Source organism: Hylobates moloch, unplaced genomic scaffold (genome assembly GCF_009828535.3).
Source record: "Hylobates moloch isolate HMO894 unplaced genomic scaffold, HMol_V3 SCAFFOLD_23, whole genome shotgun sequence".
Lineage (NCBI taxonomy): Eukaryota > Metazoa > Chordata > Mammalia > Primates > Hylobatidae > Hylobates > Hylobates moloch.
In genome coordinates this window covers 14,114,016-14,132,004 of record NW_026652298.1, presented here as the reverse complement: position 1 = coordinate 14,132,004, position 17,989 = coordinate 14,114,016, and the positions used below count along the sequence as shown (strand labels likewise).

The 17,989-nt window shown below is 42.2% G+C and overlaps 1 protein-coding gene across 2 annotated transcripts in view; it reads right to left on the bottom strand.

Moving 5' to 3' along the window:
• The window catches only part of RGS7BP (regulator of G protein signaling 7 binding protein), a 108,775-nt gene extending 91,408 nt beyond the window's left edge, over window positions 1-17,367 (bottom strand). For both annotated transcript variants that reach the window (XM_032144733.2, XM_032144735.2), the window contains exons 1-2: window positions 17,197-17,367; window positions 16,095-16,261 (exon numbers count right to left, since the gene is read on the bottom strand). In XM_032144733.2, the coding sequence (XP_032000624.1) occupies window positions 16,095-16,261; window positions 17,197-17,361 (332 nt within the window). In that variant the 5' untranslated portion in view covers window positions 17,362-17,367. The remainder of the gene's footprint in view (window positions 1-16,094; window positions 16,262-17,196) is intronic.
• Between the last annotated feature and the right edge of the window lie 622 nt (window positions 17,368-17,989).

The following is a 17,989-nucleotide window of genomic DNA, read 5'->3' as shown; positions in this document are numbered from 1 at the left end:
ATGTGACAGGTATTGACAAGTTTTAACAGTCAACAGTGTGCCATTCTGAAAGCAGCAAAGAAAGAAGGTGATAAAGGTCACAGTTACTAATATAAACTCAAAGTGATAAAACAATCAGGCATTTCTTTAATTGTTCACATCCAACAATCTACAAATATTCTGAACAAACAAGCAGGTGTTAATTAACAGGTAGACACTAATGGCTGAGAGCCACTTTTAGTCAGCAAACTTTTTCTGTGGGCCAACATATAAAAATCGTGGCATTTCACACGTAAACTTGAATTCATAGATTCTCCTAAGAAAAAGTCACACCAAAAAAAAAAATGGCACATTTGGCCAATATTTCCCTATGGGAATCAGCAAACAGTGAAGCCTGGGTGGCAGCTGCCTGCTTCAGATCCAGGGTCACGTGCTCACCCCTGCAGCACCGCCCCACCGTGTCCACTTTACTTTTTCACTTCACCTATCCGGGGCCCTGCTGGACCTGGGTTTGGAGACCTTGAATTGCACACTCGCTCCAATCACCAACTCTGCGACTGGATAGTCCCTTTTATTTTCCTTCAACTACATTCCTTTATCTCCTGGCAGTACCCACTCCTTAGTCAGCATAGTTCCCAAATAACTGGTTCGGCCCTCCTTCCCCATTTTCTCTTTTCTTTTCCAGCTGAATCATTCTCCTTCCCTGCCTCTTTCCCCCTCACATCCCACAGAATTTCCTTCTCAGAAGATGGAGAATGCCTTTATAATGCTGACACGTGAAGCAAGACTTTCCCGGAATGAACTGTGTGATCACATATATCTTTTGGAACGATTACACCTAAATGGATATCTGAACTCACTTCACGTTTTCACATTAGATCTACAATGGCGCTGTGCAATAACCTAATACTAAAATTTAGAGAAGAATTTAAACCACTCTGAGCCTGAACAGATTTGGTAGCTTAAAACATATTTCATCCTCATAAAACAAAAGATTGAATCTTTGAATATAGAAACAGTTGATATGGCTTGTTTTATGGAAGGAACATTTGCCAAGTGATTTTGCATTATGGTTCATGCTGTGGTCTAAAATAATCCTCATTATTCAATGATGGTACAGTACTCAAACCGATGCAGCCATTCGAGCTCAAACTTCAGATAGTAAGAAAATGTGACTTATGATGGAAAGACATGCATGGGAGTCACCCAATTTGGAAGAGACAGCAATCTCCTTCAAATCATGTTCTTCCCTATGTAGAGAGTCTTCAGTGAGGGCTGAATCACGTTCTGGTTCCTGACTGTGTGCTGACTGGCAGGGGCTACCTCTCTGTGCACACAGATGAGGCTTCTCAAGTGTCCACTGGTGACTGCCCCACAGCTATACTCTTTCAAAATGATGAAAACTGGGGTCTTTGGCCATCTGCTGTGGTCAAGGGAACTGACCCAACTTGGGGAGAGACCTTCCATTCAGCCTTCCATTCAGTAGGGTGAGTATGTCTCTCCTCCAGGCAGAGGATAGGTGTACTCATTGGAACTAGACATTGCCAAATTACGGTCACAAAAAGATTCTGACCATTTATATTTGCCCCACCTAGCTCACTTGAGGATAATCTGCTGTAGTCCTCATAGGGAAGGTCTTTCTATACTGGCCACTATTTTTGAGCAGGACCCAGATAAGGATTATCACAACACCAAAACAAATAGATTTTTTGTAAAAGTCAATTAAGTGATTGTAAGAACAGGAAAAAGAGTCTGAAGGTGATTGGTCTTTGACTTGCTTTCCAGTTACTTTTTACTTTGTGGAAATGTATCCATTTCCTCCCACCCACATTTTGTTATAGCAGCATAGAACAGAATGGAGTAGAATCATTTATTAGAAAAAAAATTACACAAACGCAAAATGTTTCTGATGTACAATTCAAGAAACATTAAGTGCTTATTATTTTTCAGGGACCATTTTAGCAATAAATTTCTATTGCTACCTAAATTTTTCCTACCTCAGCAATATTTTGGTGAGGGTAAGGGAAAATGATTTATTCTTTAATTCTAAGATAAATAGGACTGTTCATGGTAATGGAAAAATGGGAATATGGTATAAAAGATGAAAAATCAGAAAATATCTGTTTACTGACAATATGTAAAAGACAATATGTAAAAGACACAAAAGGCCGGGTGCAGTGGCTCACGCCTGTAATCCCAGCACTTTGGGAGGCCGAGGTGGGCGGATCACCCGAGGTCAGGAGTTTGAGACCAGCCTGGCCAACATGGTGAAACCCTGTCTCTACTAAAAATACAAAAATTAGCTGGATGTGGTGGCACATGCCTGTAGTCCCAGCTACTCGGGAGGCTGAAGCAGGAGAATGCTTGAACCCGGGAGATGGAGGTTGCAGTGAGCCAAGGCCACGGCGCTGCACTCCAGACTGGGTGACAAAGCAAGACTCCATCTCAAAAAATAAATAAAAAAGAATTTAAAAAACCCATCAAGTTCACAGATTTCCTCAGCTTAATGAGTGGGTGGCAAGACTGGAAATAAGAATTCCATGCCAAAATGGAACACTTCAAAATTAGGCCCACTAAGGGAATAAAAGAGTCTAAAACTCAGAGCCTGAAGCCCTAATAATCAGTCATTTTGGCTGGAAACGAGAAATCTCATGAGGGAGGCAATTTAGATAATTACCGTGATGATTTTAAACACCATTTGTGGGAGAACAGGAGCTCTTGTGGATTTATTGACAAGGGATTTCAGTATTTTAAGAAGTAGTGTTTTTGAGATTGGTCTGATAATCTCTCCCGGATCTCATTTCCTATGACTTCTTCCCATCTTTCCTCCCAGCCTCAATGTTACTTCCTTAGGAGTGTCCCTTCCAGCCACCCCAGGGAGAGGCTGTCTGTCCTTCAAACCCTTCCAGCACTTCCTACATTCCCCACCCTCACCCCCTGTGCTCACTGGGGTCCTGAAGGGGAGCAGGCGGCCAACACCATTGTGATGATGGGGAGTCCTGCCCCTGCTAACATGTCTTCCCCTGGGAAAAAGTAGGTCGATTCTTGAAACACCCAGAATTCAGCCCACCCAGACCTGGGTCAGAGTCTGATCCCATAGGGTCATGCCTAGGACTTGCATAGTCAAACAACCAGGAAAGAAGGTGCCCCCAAATGAAGCGATGAAATACGGTATAGGGAAAGAAAGACTGAAAAATTAGGGGTCCAGAGAAAAGTGCTGAGGCCTCAAGAATGCAGAGCCAAGATCCATTTACATTCCACTGGCAGCTTCAGTAAGGCCATAATTTTGTTATTTTTTTCCTTCCTGCCTGTTTTCCTCCTCTTAGTAGCTGAGGAAACCTTAAAAACCCTCAAATCGGCTGTGTGCTGGCTGAAGAGATCCTTGTTCTGAAGTGTGTCCAGGGGAAAGGAGACTCTGAGTGGAAATAATAGTTTGTGGCAGCAGAAAAGAAGGAAAGCAATCCTGTGGCCAGTCCAAGAAAGAAGGGGCTGTCGGGAAACAGCCCAATATGGTGGCAAGAATAAAGACTCTGGCACCAGAGAGACCAGTGTTCAAACTCCAGCTCCACCAAACGTCTTGACCAAATATCTCAGCTTTTCAGAACCTCAGTTCACTATAAAATGGAGATTTTAAAAATACCTAACATTTTGGGTTCTCTAGAAAGTTTCCAAGTGAGCTTCACCTAAAATCCAGAGACAGCTCTGGAGCCTGTTTGCTCGGACAGGACCAACATCTTGGAACCATAGGGAAAAGGCAAAAGAATCATGAGGATCTCAGTCCTGACATTCTCGAGTTGGTGAAATAATCTCAGCTCCCACCCATCTACACAGTTGGCTCTATGATGAGGCCACTCTGTGAACAAGTTGGTCTCTGTTATTTGCAGGTAAATGTGCTTCCCAGTCAACATACCAGCCTTTAAAAACAGTATCTTCCCGGGTTGTAGGTAAACGTTATTTCAGATGAATCATATTCATTTCATCATGAATATGATTTAATCATGAATTATGTGTGCAAAGGGAACAGCACATAGTAGGCTCTTAGCACATTTAAACTCCTAGTTCTGTTTCCCCATGGTTCAAAACAAATAGTGTCTCCTGAGGCTTACCTATGGCAGGAGGCTATGACTGCGTAACTAAAAGAGAAAGGAATTGCTATTTGCTCTTCAAAGTTCAGCCCAGGTGACATCAATCCCCTTATGAAGTCGTTTTCCCTGGCTACACCCAGTCAGGCAGAGCTGATTACTCTTCCTGTACTGTATCCTCTGCCTATTTCTATTGCAGAGTTGATTCCGTTGTTCTGCAATGATTTGTTTAATGTCTGTCTCTATACAGATGCTGGGTGATAAGCTCCTCAGGGGCAAGGGCCATGTTGGTTCGTCTTTATGCTTCTGGAGGCTCGCACAATGTCTGGCCCATAATACGTGTTCAACGTTTAATGAAAGGAACAAATGAACTAAGAGGGAAATAAGGAGGAAGGAGAGGTTGATGCTGAGGGATCTACCTTTACTGCCTTCTCCCAGTCTAGCAACCCTTTTCCTCACTCCTCACATCCAAGCTCCATACTCTTCTGGTCTCCCCAGTCTTGCTAGAGATCCTGTCCTAGGCCTCAGGAAGCATGACTTTGGCTTATAGATTAGGAAATTTGTGTTCTCAGCAGACAGCTGGTATAGAGAGAGATGTATGCAAATCAGATCATGAAACTTGAAGTCAGGGAAGTTGCATGACACCGCCCTGGCTGCTGAGACATTCAGGAAGTTGCAGTGTGAGGCTTCTGAGAAACTCTATTAAGAAGGGCCACATTTAATGGGCTTATGTCTGTGCTCTCTGCCCTTTCTACTTGCCTGGAACATGGATACAATTTCTGGAGCTGCAACATCAATCTTGAGACCTTGAGGAAAATCCCCAGAGAACTACAGAAATCTCGGTCATGATGTTCTTCAATCATGAACCAATGTTTGCCCTCCCTACCCCTTTGGGTGTTTAATTATGCGAGAAAAAGCCACCTTTATATGTTTAAGTCACTGATGTCTGGCCTATGTTACTGGCAGCTGAAGATAATTCCAAACCGATAATGCAGTCTTCAAGGACCTTTACCTTGCTGTTGCTGCTGCCTCAAATGCTTTTCTGTAAAATTATCATAGGACTGGTCCCTTCTCAGAGTCAGATATTCAGTTCGAATGTTACCTTCTCAGAGGTGCCTTTTTGACCTCCCTATCAGAAGATAACTACTCACGCTGCATATGTCATCCCTTAATAATATCATCTTGTTTTATTTTCCTCACTGCATTTATCACTATCTGAAATACTCTCTTTTCTTTGTTTCTTCTCAGTCACCAGCCCCAACCCCGCCACCAGCACCACACACACCATGAATACAAGGACTTTATTTTGTTCAAAGCTGTTGTATCTACCGCACCTAGAAGAGCACTATGAATACGTTCCCAGGAAGAAAGATGACTTCTGGAGTTGGGCATAAATCTATTTTCCCATAGAAAATACTGTTATATATGATGAAAAGGTTTATAATTTTGCAAATTATGGGTTAAATACTGTTTATGACCTAAGTACTATGTATAACATTGTTTGTATGGGATAATGAGTTCCAAGTCCAATTTCCCTTAATGAGCTCATTATCATCTTGACCATAGATCCTGCTGCAGTTTATCCCCATCTCCAGAAAACCCTTCCTGCTTCCTTGAGTTTTCTAGCGCTTCCCACCTTTTATTCATAACAGTTTATCAGATTTTAACTCCCTGATGAAATTTTTTCTTTGATTTATTTACAGAAGGTTTAAAAAATCTTTTTAAAGAGTCTCAATCTCAAGTAGATTTTTTGAAACATAATTTCTTGAGTGCCACTACCTATACTCCTTGCAGGCTCTGTCCCATTTCACATCCTGTCTTGTGAAAATTATACTTAAGTCCTTTCAAAGCCAACTCGCCTAACTTCCTGCCCTCCCAGTGGTTTCTAAACTTCATGTCTTTTCCATGAGTTCATTTAAAAGCAGTAAAATCTTTTTCTCAATCCTTTCTGGACCCTTTCCCCTGTTCTGCTTTTCAGTGTGAGGAGCATGGTGGACTATAATGAGGTGCAGGTAAGACCTCGACATGCGGAGGAGTGAAGTTTTTCTTTTACTGGTTAATGAGTACGGATTTACATATAGAAACCATATATGTAGATGAATAGGATAGGGTCACTCTGTTACACACACTTAAGGAATAAAAAGTAGACCAGTTTGAGGAAGTGGAGTGTTTAAAAGTTAAGTGGTAAAAAATCCAGGAATATAGGTTGGGTACTGTGACAGAGATCATTAGTTGTTTCCCAATATCCATTCTTTCCCTTTTCCTTAGTAATGAAGTCCTTTTTATTTAAGGTGGCAATGAAAAAAGACCGTATTCCCAAGTCTTGCTTGCAATTAGGTGTGACCATATGGTACAGTTCTGGATGTTTGAAACTGATTAAGGAGAGCTGACCCATCTGGACATGGTGGCCTTTTGCCCTTCCTCTTTTCTTCCTCCTTCTATGCTGGAACATGGACTGATGGCTGAGCTTCTGTGCTCATCTTGCCTCATAAAGCGAGATTGAGGATAGAAACCATAAACAAAGAATGGGCACAGAACCATCTGGTTTCATGCAGCCACTGTACCAGTTCTGAATTGCCCAGCCTAGGACTTTTTTATTTTTTCTGGGCGAGAATAAACCCTGGTGTCTTTAGCAATTGCTACTTTGAATTTTCTGTTAAATATAGCCAAGTATAATCTTTTCTGATACAGATGCACACTTGGGAAGCTTTTAAAAATACCCCAATGCCCAGGCAGCATCCCAGACCAATTAAATCAGAAACTCTAGGGATGGAACTCCAGCATCAGCACATTTTTAAAGCTCCCCAGGTGATTCCCATGTGCAGCCCAGGTTGAGATTTGCTGTTCTAGGCAGATAGGCCTCATATGTTGCATGTTCGACAATCTCCTGGGAGATGCAGTGGTGCTTGTTAAAAATTTGGATTTCCTATCCTTACCTCCCCAGAGGTTTTGGTTTTTCAGGTCTGAGAACATCCCACCCACGTGATTCTGATACAGGAAATCTAGTTTCAAATTTGAAGAAACACTGCTTTAGGCAATAGGAAATCTTTAGAAGTTTTAAAGCAAAGAAGTGACAAGATCAGAGGAGTGTTTTAGGAGGAGGATTATCCTGGATCTAGAGAATAAATTGAAGAGAGGAGGTGAGAGATTGAACTCAAAGAGACCGATCAGGACGTATACAACAGCTGATGGCCTGAGGGGATACATCTGTGAACTAACAGGTGGCCACAGAAATGGGGAAAAAAAGAAGGGACACAATAGACACTGAAAAAGATAAAACACTACAGGACTTGGTACCTTATGGGATAGGGGTGGGGGCACTTCAAGATATTCTCAGTGACTGAAGAATACATGAGGGCTTTGGCTTCTTCCGGGTTAGTATGTATTTCCCCTTGTGCTCAAACTCAGATTGGTATAGTTTATTAGTTTGCTGTGTATCTACAGCTGCAAATGTTAAATGGACTTTTGTTAACTTGATTGTATCTAGAGTATTCTATTAGGTTGAAAACATTTATTTAGGTCGAGAGTGGTGAGTTACACCTATAATCCTGGCACTTTGGGAGGCTGAGCTGGGAGTGTTGCTTGAGGCCAGAAGTTCAGGACTAGCTTTGGCAACATAGCAAGACCCCGGTCTCTAATAAGTTTATAAAAAGTAACTGTGTCTGGTGGTGCATGCCTGTAGTCCCAGCTACTCAGGAGGCTGATGCACAAGGATTGCTTGAGCCTAGGAGTTCAAGATCAGCAGAGTGAGACCTCATCTCTAAAAATAAATAATAATAATAATAATTATTATTATTATTTGCGAAATCAGTTCTATTTAAAGGCTCAGATACTTTATTCTAACCATAGTCAATCTCACAAATAAGTTTACTCTGTGTGTGTGTATTATATATGTGTGTGTGTGTGTGTTTGTGTGTATATATATATATGCATATAGGCAAGTAATTAAATGTTTTTCATGAAGTTTTACCTTTTTTAAAGTCATGTCTTGTAAAGCAAAGGAAATAAACAGGCAGTATAGATACTGCTCTGGAGCTGTGCTTTGTATAGTTATCTTTCTGGGATAAGACACAACCAAACTCTCAGGGCCTAGAAGTTTAAAGAACAGTTTGAAAAGGTGATCTCAATGGTAACTGATTAATTAACTATTCAATGTAAAGCTACTAAGCAGAGAGATGTTATGGTAATATTTTATCAAATAACATAAATTAAATATAATTATTTTATGAGTAATCCTAAGATACACACTGCCCGCTGATTTGTTTTAATAGTGAACACCTGTGCCTCAGAAATTTCTCTTAGGTATATAAGCTCTTCAAGTCCTCTGTTATTTAAACACCAACATATTGGTTTTAGAGTTAAAAAAGAAAATAATAATAGTTAAAAGTAATAAGATGTAAACTAATCGAATCTCTCAATTCTTACTAAAGTTGGTATCAAGACACAGCTTCTTTTAAGAATGGATTTTAAAATACCAAGTGAACTTAATGAACAGAGAAGACAAATATATCATCATTGAGCTTACCACTCAGGTTGCAAAGATGAATGAAACAGCCTTGGTCCCTTGCACTTCAGAGTATACATAATAAAGTGATGGGGAATTTTTCCAAAGTTAGTTTTAGATTTAATTTTCTCTCTAATTGGAACATCTATTAAGAAGACTATAACAAGGTGAAAGTCATTAAATCTGTTCAAAACATAAAACTGCTAAACTTCAATAGGCAATGGGCAAACACTTGTCTAGATGCCATATCACATTTAGTCGAGTTGCTAATAATAGCACTCTTCTTTAATCTGGTGTGAGTCAGAACCTTGTCCTTGCTCCAGAGAATGCTTATGGTCCTTAAGCAACAGTATTAGCACCACTGAGGGGCCACCACCTGCTCAATTCTCTCATGCGCACCAGGGAACCACCCGGGGCATGGATTGTTAGATGCCTCACCAGCTCTCCCCAGTATTCCCTCTTGTAGCTGGGTTTTGGTTTACCTTTATAATATAATTAAATTGGTTAAAGAAAAGTGCTAGCTGGGCCGGGTGTGGTGGCTCATGCCTGTAATCCCAGCACTTTGGGAGGCCGAGGCGGGCGGATCACGAGGTCAGGAGATCGAGACCATCCTGGCTAACACGGTGAAACCCCGTCTCTACTAAAAATACAAAAAATTAGCCGGGCGAGGTGGCAGGCGCTTGTAATCCCAGCTACTCGGGAGGCTGAGGCAGGAGAATGGCGTGAACCCCAGGGGGCGGAGCCTGCAGTGAGCCGAGATTGCGCCACTGCACTCCAGCCTGGGTGACAGTGAGACTCTGTCTCAAAAAAAAAAAAAAAAAAAAGAAAAGTGCTAGCTGTATTAGAGACTTAGTATCTTTGTGAACAATCCATTTCATACAGAAAACATTCTATTCCATGGTCACAAACTCTACCCTTACATGAGTTACGATCTTGCAGATGATTAAACATTGGGCACTGGGATGGCTTTGTATGAAAGTGTAGAGAGAGTATACAGAAAGTCCTAGGCAAAACCTCACCTCTAGTTGGGGCAAAACAACCCAAAGTGTGTATTTAGCTGCAGATAGGTGATGGAAATTTATCATGGGTTAAATTATGCCCCCTTTCGCCCAACCAAATTCGTATGTTTAAGTCCTAACCCCCCAGTACCTCAGAATGTGACCTTTTTTTGGAAAAAGGGTCATTGCAGGTGTAAATAATTAAGCTAGGATGCGGTCATACTGGAGTAGAATTGGCCCCTAATTCAATATGACTGGTGTCCTTGTAAAAAAGGAGAATTTGAACATGGATGCACACACGAGGAAAAGGCCATGTGAAGCTGAAGGCAGAGATGCTTCACCAAACCGAAGAATGTGAAAGATGGTCAGCAAGCCACCAGAAGCTAGGGGCGAAGCATGGAGCAGATACTTCCTCACAGCCCTCAGAGGGAACCAACCCTGCTGACACCTTGACCTTAGACTTCCAGCCTCCAGAACTGTGAGACAATAAATTTCTTTTGTTTAAGCCACTCCGTTTGTGGCACTTTGTTATGGCAGCCTTAGCAAACTAATACTGAATTGCTCTTCCCTAGTTATCTTTATGGATAGTATATTCTTTTGGTATAGACATAACTTGCCTTTCACTATTTGACCAGTGAGAGCTAAACATTTTAAAGCAAAACACCTTTAATAGGAAGAGAAAAGAAAAGACAGAGTGGGTGGCCTGGCATGCCTGCCAACCACAGGTCCCTTTTACTAACGGCAGAGGCTGTCACTGCCCACATAAGGCCTCCTCCACCATGTGGATCAAAGAAGGCTGAGAGCTGCTTCCATGGTCACCGAGCTCTTCCATACTCTATCACCATACATCATTGCTGCTGGCTCAGCCAAAGTGTTGAAAGGACTCTTACTAAGCTGCAATTCTTTATTCTCCCTTATCTCACTCTCACCTCCTAACTTCCTAGCAAACAGAACAAGAAACCAACTAGAAGTGGGACTGAAAAAATCAGGGCAAAAAAATTAAACACAAATCAAAACCAAAACAGACTCCACCCTAACCCCCCCAAAAAAAGGCAGGAGGAGGAGAAGGAAGAGAAGGAAAGAACATGAGGAAAGAGAAGGAGAAAAGGAGAGAAACGGGTCTGGTTGGTCAGGAAAATCATTGCTGGAGGGAAAAACCTGAAATCTGTGCTTCTGGACTTCTAGGATATTCATTACATTGCTCTAGAAAGCCAATAGGAAATTAAGATTCTTCTTGTGACTGTACTATGTTTGGATCTCAACAAATTATTTCTGGAATTCAATCATCAAACTTCTTGCATGATATTTATTTTTTCATAGCTCAGTTCTGTTAACAAGGTCCATGTGATTCTGTATGAATTAATGTAGAATAATGGAATGAGGAAGCCAGGAGATTCAGAAGTCCTTCCATGTAACACTCATTTTGGCGTGCAGGGAATTTAACAGACTTGTCCCATGACATATAGCCTATACCAGAACTAGGCCAAAAGATTTTATAAATATTATTTCATATATGAAGAATCTAGGCTGATTTATATAAAAAATTTCTAAACTTAACTACTTTTGAATCTTCACAGCTCCATATAACTTTTATGGTATCTCAGAACAGGCGTTTTGATAGCCATCGGGGAAACTTCCACCTAGAAAATGTCTCAGAATGTAATATAAGAAACCAAGGTAAACAAAGATTTATTCCAGCCAAAGTATTTATTTGGAAAATATTTGATGGATTAACTTTTTATATAAACGTGTCTCGACAATCTGAATTTTTAAATGTCTTATTATATTACCACTAACTTGCACTTAATAGCATTTACTATATGCTTGCGGTCTCCTAAGTACTTGATCCTCACAATGCCGTATACTCTGGTCCCATTATTCATTAACTCCATTTTGCTGTTGAGGAAACTGAAGCAGAGAGGGAAAGACAATATCTTTGCCCGACTTCATACTACATGTGAATAGCAGCACAGCCAGACTGCCAGTCTGGTCCCAAAGTCTATGTACTTAACCACGATACCAGACTACCACTAACCACTCTGTGAATCAATCTGCATACAAATTCACACATGTCCTTAGCAAGTGGTAAAGCCTGGCCTAATCTGATTTAGAATCAGTGCTCTTTCCCATCACACTCTACTGTCTGTCATGTTGTCATACTTAAACTTAAGATCTGGAGTAAATCTTTCTACATTTAGATTCTCTTGAGAGCCATTAACCAAAAGCAGCAGTGTGAGAAAGATTCAGTCCAACACAGACACCACAGAAGCACAGCAGCAAAAAGGGAATCCTGACCACCAGCCCCCCAGCCATAGCAGTAACTCCCAAGGTGTGCTGGAGGATGTTGGCTCCTGGGGCCACTCCTACCTTGTATGCTGTGCTCATCTCTCCTCATTCTCAGGTGTGGTTGATGGAACAGGTACAAGACCAGGGAGCACAAGATCCAAGTCCCAGTCTTAGAGCAGCCTCTGACTGGCAGTGCTGTTGACAGGCTGGACATGTGGTCCCTGCTTCACATACCTAGTTCACTTAACTCTCTCAACTACCCCATGAATGGACATGAAGGACTTCATCCTTACAGATGAAGGAATGGTGACTTAGAGAGTTAAGCGTTCCATCAAGGTCATAAAAGATGATACTCATTCCAGGTCTGCCTGACTCCAAAATCTTCACGTGTTCTTTGTCAAGTTGCCTCAAAAGTCACTTAAATCCTCTGAATCTTAGAGTCCTCAAATATAAAGTGCCATGGAGCCCTAGGGATTCTATGAAGTGTCTCAGAAGTCACTTTGGGAAGGAAGTCCAAAAGGCAGGACCCGGCCTACTCCTGATATGCACATGGACACATACACACACACCCCAAGCAGTGCAGAGTAATGCCACTGTGACCGTCTGTATAAATGTGGCTTTCTACATTTAGATCGAAGGGAGGATTTGCTGCTAAAAAAGTTTGAGGCCCATTCTTGCAAGTGATCTTTAAGGCCCCTCTTAGCTTTAATGTCTGGGACAGGGTCAGAGTTGTAAAGATAAAACTTTAGTAAATCAAGACATTCAGAGGATACTTTGTATTCACCTGGCTGGGTCTGTCCAGAATGCAGATATCTGATGCCTTTGAAAGAAAAGGCGGTGCCTGAACTCTGCTGATCTAAACATAATTTGAGAAAGTGTGTTGATTGTATTTGTGGAGATGGCCTTCTTATACAGGGACAGTTAGAAAAAACATAGTCTGAGTTTTCTTCTCCTGTGAGCTCCACCATTTGTTGAGGGTTTCAGTTGGTCAGGGATGAAAGGTATGTAGCATTAGTGGCTTGTTTAATGCTAACTCCTTGTTTTTCCTCTTCCTCTCTATCTTGCCTCATCTTCTTTTTACCCTGTCCACCTTCAATCCTGTCTACCCCCTGTGGCCCCAAAGCCAGCTGGCAGACCAGGAAGTGGGGGTCTGTATTGGTAGAAAATGAATAAATTCACTTACTCCTTCAAGTCCTGCCTTTCCCACACTTGTATTCCTACACAGAGCAAAGCATTGGTGCTTAAACAATAGCCATGAGGCAGGTGTCTTGAGGAATGCGTGGGGAGCCAAGTGTTACTTTTCCTGCACCCTATATAGCTCATACCCCTTCATTAAAAGCTACATATGTAGAAAATAATAAAGTTGACAAAAAACCAAGTGTTAATCACGGTGATGATGATAATACCTTTCTAAAAAACAATTACTGAGGTATACTTTATATGCCATAAAATTAACTCATTATTAGTTACAAGTCAATGACTTTTAGTAAATATACAGTATTGTACAACCGTCACTATAGTCCAATCCTGGAACATTTCCATCATGCCAAAAAGATTCCTCGAGCTCATCTGTAGTCTCTACCTGCTCTCGCCTCCAGTCCTAGGTAACCACTAATCTACTTTCTGTCTCTATAGATTTGCTTTTCCTGGGCATTCCACATGAACAGAATCGTATGATATGTGATATTTTGTGGCTGGCTTCTTTCAGTTAGCATACTCTTTTTAAGGTTAATTTATATTTTATCATGTATCCGTTATACATAACACCTTTTTGAATGGCAGCATTATATAGAGGAAAAAGCATGAATATCAGAAGCATGCAAACATGGGGCTGAATCAAAGCTGTGTCACTTCTTAGCTGTGTAACTTTGGGCAAGTTCCTCAATCTCTCTAGACCTATTTGTAGAATAAGAATAATAATCCCTCCCTCAGCTGAAAGGAAATAGCTGGGTTGTGATGACAAATAGTGGGCGCTCAAGAAATCCAGTTCTTCTCTCTAAATTTCGCCAAAAACCTTTGCTTTTCTCACCCCTGCTTCAAACTTTAAAGTGACTCCTACAACCTCCCTACCAGCCTTCACATCAAGCTTGAAACAAAAACCCACATAACAAGTGATATCAGAAACGGAATTCCGCCAAAAGGAATCACATCCTTCATTAATGGAGCCCAGATGGTGAGGAACTAAAGGGATTTCCTTCAATTATATTGCTGTCACTTTTTTATAATGAATGTTAAATTGCGTTTAATTATTATTGTAAGGGGGAAAATGTGTCAAATTCTATCCTAGAATATTTTATGGAGTTGGTTTTCGTTCGGCAAGGCTCTAAGAACACCTTATTTTCCCACTAATTCTTATAAAACTGCCACCATTAACATCAACACACAGATAACATGCAAACAAGTAGCAAAGAGCTAAAAACACCAGAGTAAATAAAATCCACCTCAAGCCAGGTACCATGGTGCATTCTTGTAGTCCCAGCTACTCTGGAGCCTGAGGCGGGAGGATTACTTGAGTGCAGGAGTTTAAGACCAGCCGGGGTAACATAGCTATAATACCTCTCAAAGGAAAAAAAAACCACCTGAAATCCTCCAAACTCAACTTTTAGCCAATAGTTTCAGACGTTTTCTTTCCTGAACCTTTAGAAGACCCTGAATTTCGTGTGTGTAGCAAAATAGACTGAATCGAACACCTTGTTCATTCCTCCAGCCCACCTTCTCTGATTAGAACATGTTCTCATTTTGAGTTCCAACTCAAAGGGATCCTAAATGCAATCCCATCCTATGATCTAGGACACAAAGTTGACAGAGTTGCTACTCCTTAGCCCTGAGAGAAAATTTCCTGTCCTAAATCTGCTTTTCCTTCTGTATTATTGTTTATCTGTACTTCTAAATTTACCAGTGCTCCTTCACATTTCTGATTTTTTTTTCTCTCTCTCTCCTTGCCTGGGATTTATCACAGCTGCATTTCTTCCCCAAACTCCTGAACCACTTAATTCTCCTCCATTTCCCAGGTTTACTTCCTGTTGAGAATAGTATAAGAGTTAAAACAGAAAAGGATAAGGCTTCTCAATATTTTACTAAATAAAATATGGTTATAACATATTTTGTTTATCCCTCTCTTCAAGGAGATGAGTACAGCTTATCATTTTTCATGATATAAAATGCCTGTAGTCAAATGTAAACTAATTATTAACAGAGGCAATATATGGCTTTCCAATCTTTATAAACTTTATAATCACTATACATATTATTGGAATTAAAGATGGCAAACAGTGATTCTTCCAAATAGGTAAATTAGATATAATTCCTACAAGTGATCAGCTTGTAACGTTATCAGGTGAGTCTAATTTGAACTTCTGCTGTGATAAAGCTATACTCACATAGATAAACAGATAAATACTATACCCAGACTGAACCAAGCACTTAAATTAATGTATTGATGTATTTGTGTAAGGATTCCTGTGTTTCCTTGCTCTAAGTACTTATCTTGAAAATAGGAACTGTTAACAAAATCCATGGCTAACTTTTTTCCCAATATTAAGAGATGAAAGAAAGTGTAGGTAGGGTCCCAAGAGAGAAGTTTTCACATACTGAATCATCTCCTAATACAGGCTTGAAAAATGATAAATCTGATGAAAATAAAAATCTGGGGGACAAAGTCATGTTAGGTTTACTGAGATGTGTGAATTTCCTCAATCTTTAAAAACTGTTCTTATGCTAAAACTTACCCCTTCATATCACCACAGTGAAGAGAGTAATTTATATCTAAGACTTTATTTTAGGGATTTTATTTTAGGTGGTATCATAGGAATTTATCTCATGGTATAAATAGTTTAGTAAATCTGGGATTTGGGAAAGATTTTTTCTCTACAGCACAGGCCTTTTGTTCAGCAGCAGATGACAAAATAATTTTGAGGCAAGATGATTTAACTTCAGTTTGATGTCCAACCATCCACCCCAAATCTTATGCTCCAAATTCCCGAATGTGGCCAGAGTATTGAAAATTAACTTTTTAAAAATCACTTGATCCAAATCTTCTAAATATATATACGTATATACAAGAATGACACAGCCTTCAAATTATGGTTTGGCCTATAGTTTGTGTATAGCTCTCTAGAGAATTTCTGTCTTAAGGTTAAAATCTCAAATATGTGGAGATCATCTCTGAGGACTTGACTACCATAAAATTCTGTCAGCATCCATGCATCATGTATATGAATTACCAAATAATGCCGAGTCTCCTACCCTGAGATGGCAGCCAATTTTTGGTGTGCCTGACGGGCCATTTCACAGCCTTTGGTTCTTGTCTTGTGCATTTCCGCCCGGAGTGAGGGGCAGCTGACCGAGACATCCCCAATAGAAATGACCAGCTCTCGGTACAGGGCCACTTGTGTGTTGAACTCTTGGACAAGCTGGAAAAGAAGTGAGTTTTTTTTTTTTTTTTTTTTTTTTTTTAACCAAACATTTCTCATCAGAAAGTTTCTTGTTTCGGAGTACATAAACAGGGGCCTTCACTAACCCCTGAGTCAGCTCCCCAGATCTCCAGCTAAGGAACCTAGGAATTGTTTAAAGCAGAAGGCACCCAAATGGCAAGTCTCTTTGTCCAAGGCAAGTGTTTATTTTCATAGGCAAGCCTGGCCATGGACGCTCTATTTCCAGACCTACTTCACCTCACCCTTTCAGACTCAGTTTCTGAAGAGCAGGAGAGCATATTTGGAGCGCTACCATGCCACTCCCAGGCCAACAGAGAATGATGCTGGGGACTCCTACATAAACGCTCCCCTCTGCTACTGCTAGGACATGGCTTTTAAGTTGCACGGCGGGAGGGGCGGGGGAGGCGACAGATAGGGTGTAATAGGCAAACCATTCACCTTTTGCTGGGCCACTGAATCTCTCGGCCTGACGGCCTGACGGGAAGACCAGCTACAGCCTCTGCGCTGGAACCTTCGACCCCTCCGCAGCGCCCCGTGCGCTGTATTTGGGTTTGTTTGCTACTCTCTCCCCAGAAAGCAGCATCCCCACCTCCTCATCCCTCCCTCCTCCGTGAGCGAGCCAGTTCACTGTGTCTTTCGCATCCACCATTCTTCGAGGGGGTACAGGCACAACCTGCAGCCGCTGATCCCCAAGACCCTTGCTGTGACACTTCTTTCTGCAGGGCTATTACGACCAGGGTGTCACCCTGAATTTGGGGGACTGCAGATTTAAAAATAGTGCATGTGCCACGTGATCGGCATTGAGGAGCTGAGGGTGGGGGAGTGGCTGGCACTCAGGCAAATGATTAACATACATGACTCCCCCCACCCCCTCTCAATAAAAAAAAAAAAAAAGAGGCGCAGTTTTCACCCACCATCTTGCAGTCGTCCAGGGCTCGTTGGGTTTTGTGGGCGCTCTCGGAGCCGCTGCCCCTGCGCTCCCAATCTCCGCTCTGCAGCGGGGGCTTGCTGATCTGGAAGATCGAGGAGCGGGTGGACCGGCTGGGGCGCTTTTTGCGCCCATTCGGTGCAGAACTCATGCATACACATCCACCAAGCCGAAGCCGCTGATGCAGTGCGCCCCGGCTCGGGCGGCCCGGTTGTTGCCCTGGGCGCCGCCGCCAAGCAGCCGGAGCCCGGACCTGAGGCGCGCAGCTCACAGTGCTGGGGCTGGCTGCGCGGGTCGGTAACCTTCAGCTTGAAGGAGAGCCGGGGAAGCGCTAGCTGTGCCGTGCAGCATCGCTTCCACTAGCAGCGAGGAAGGGGCGCGATCAAGTTCTGCTCAGCAGCATTGCCAACACTGTCCCGGGAGCTGGGCGCTGGCGCGGGCTCGCACTGCCTTCCTCTCGGCATGGATTGCAAGGCTGGGCGAGAAAGAACGCGCCGCCCGGCGGTTCCGAGTTTCCATTCAGGTGGGGGAGCAGCTTTCAAAGCCTGCGCTGCAAGGTGGGGGGCGGAAAGGGGTGTCGCTCTTGCTTCAGTGTCTTCCCGCAGCGGCACTCGGTTGTCTTTCCCCTCCCTCCACTGTCGCCAGGCCTGGAAGGACTGGCCGTCCCCAAAGCAAGCAATTGGCTCTAATCGGCTGCCTTGATCCCTAGTCTCTAAGGGCTTGTCTGTTTGAAGATCCCAGATGAATCTGTGGCGGGACTGGCAGACGCAGAGAATCGG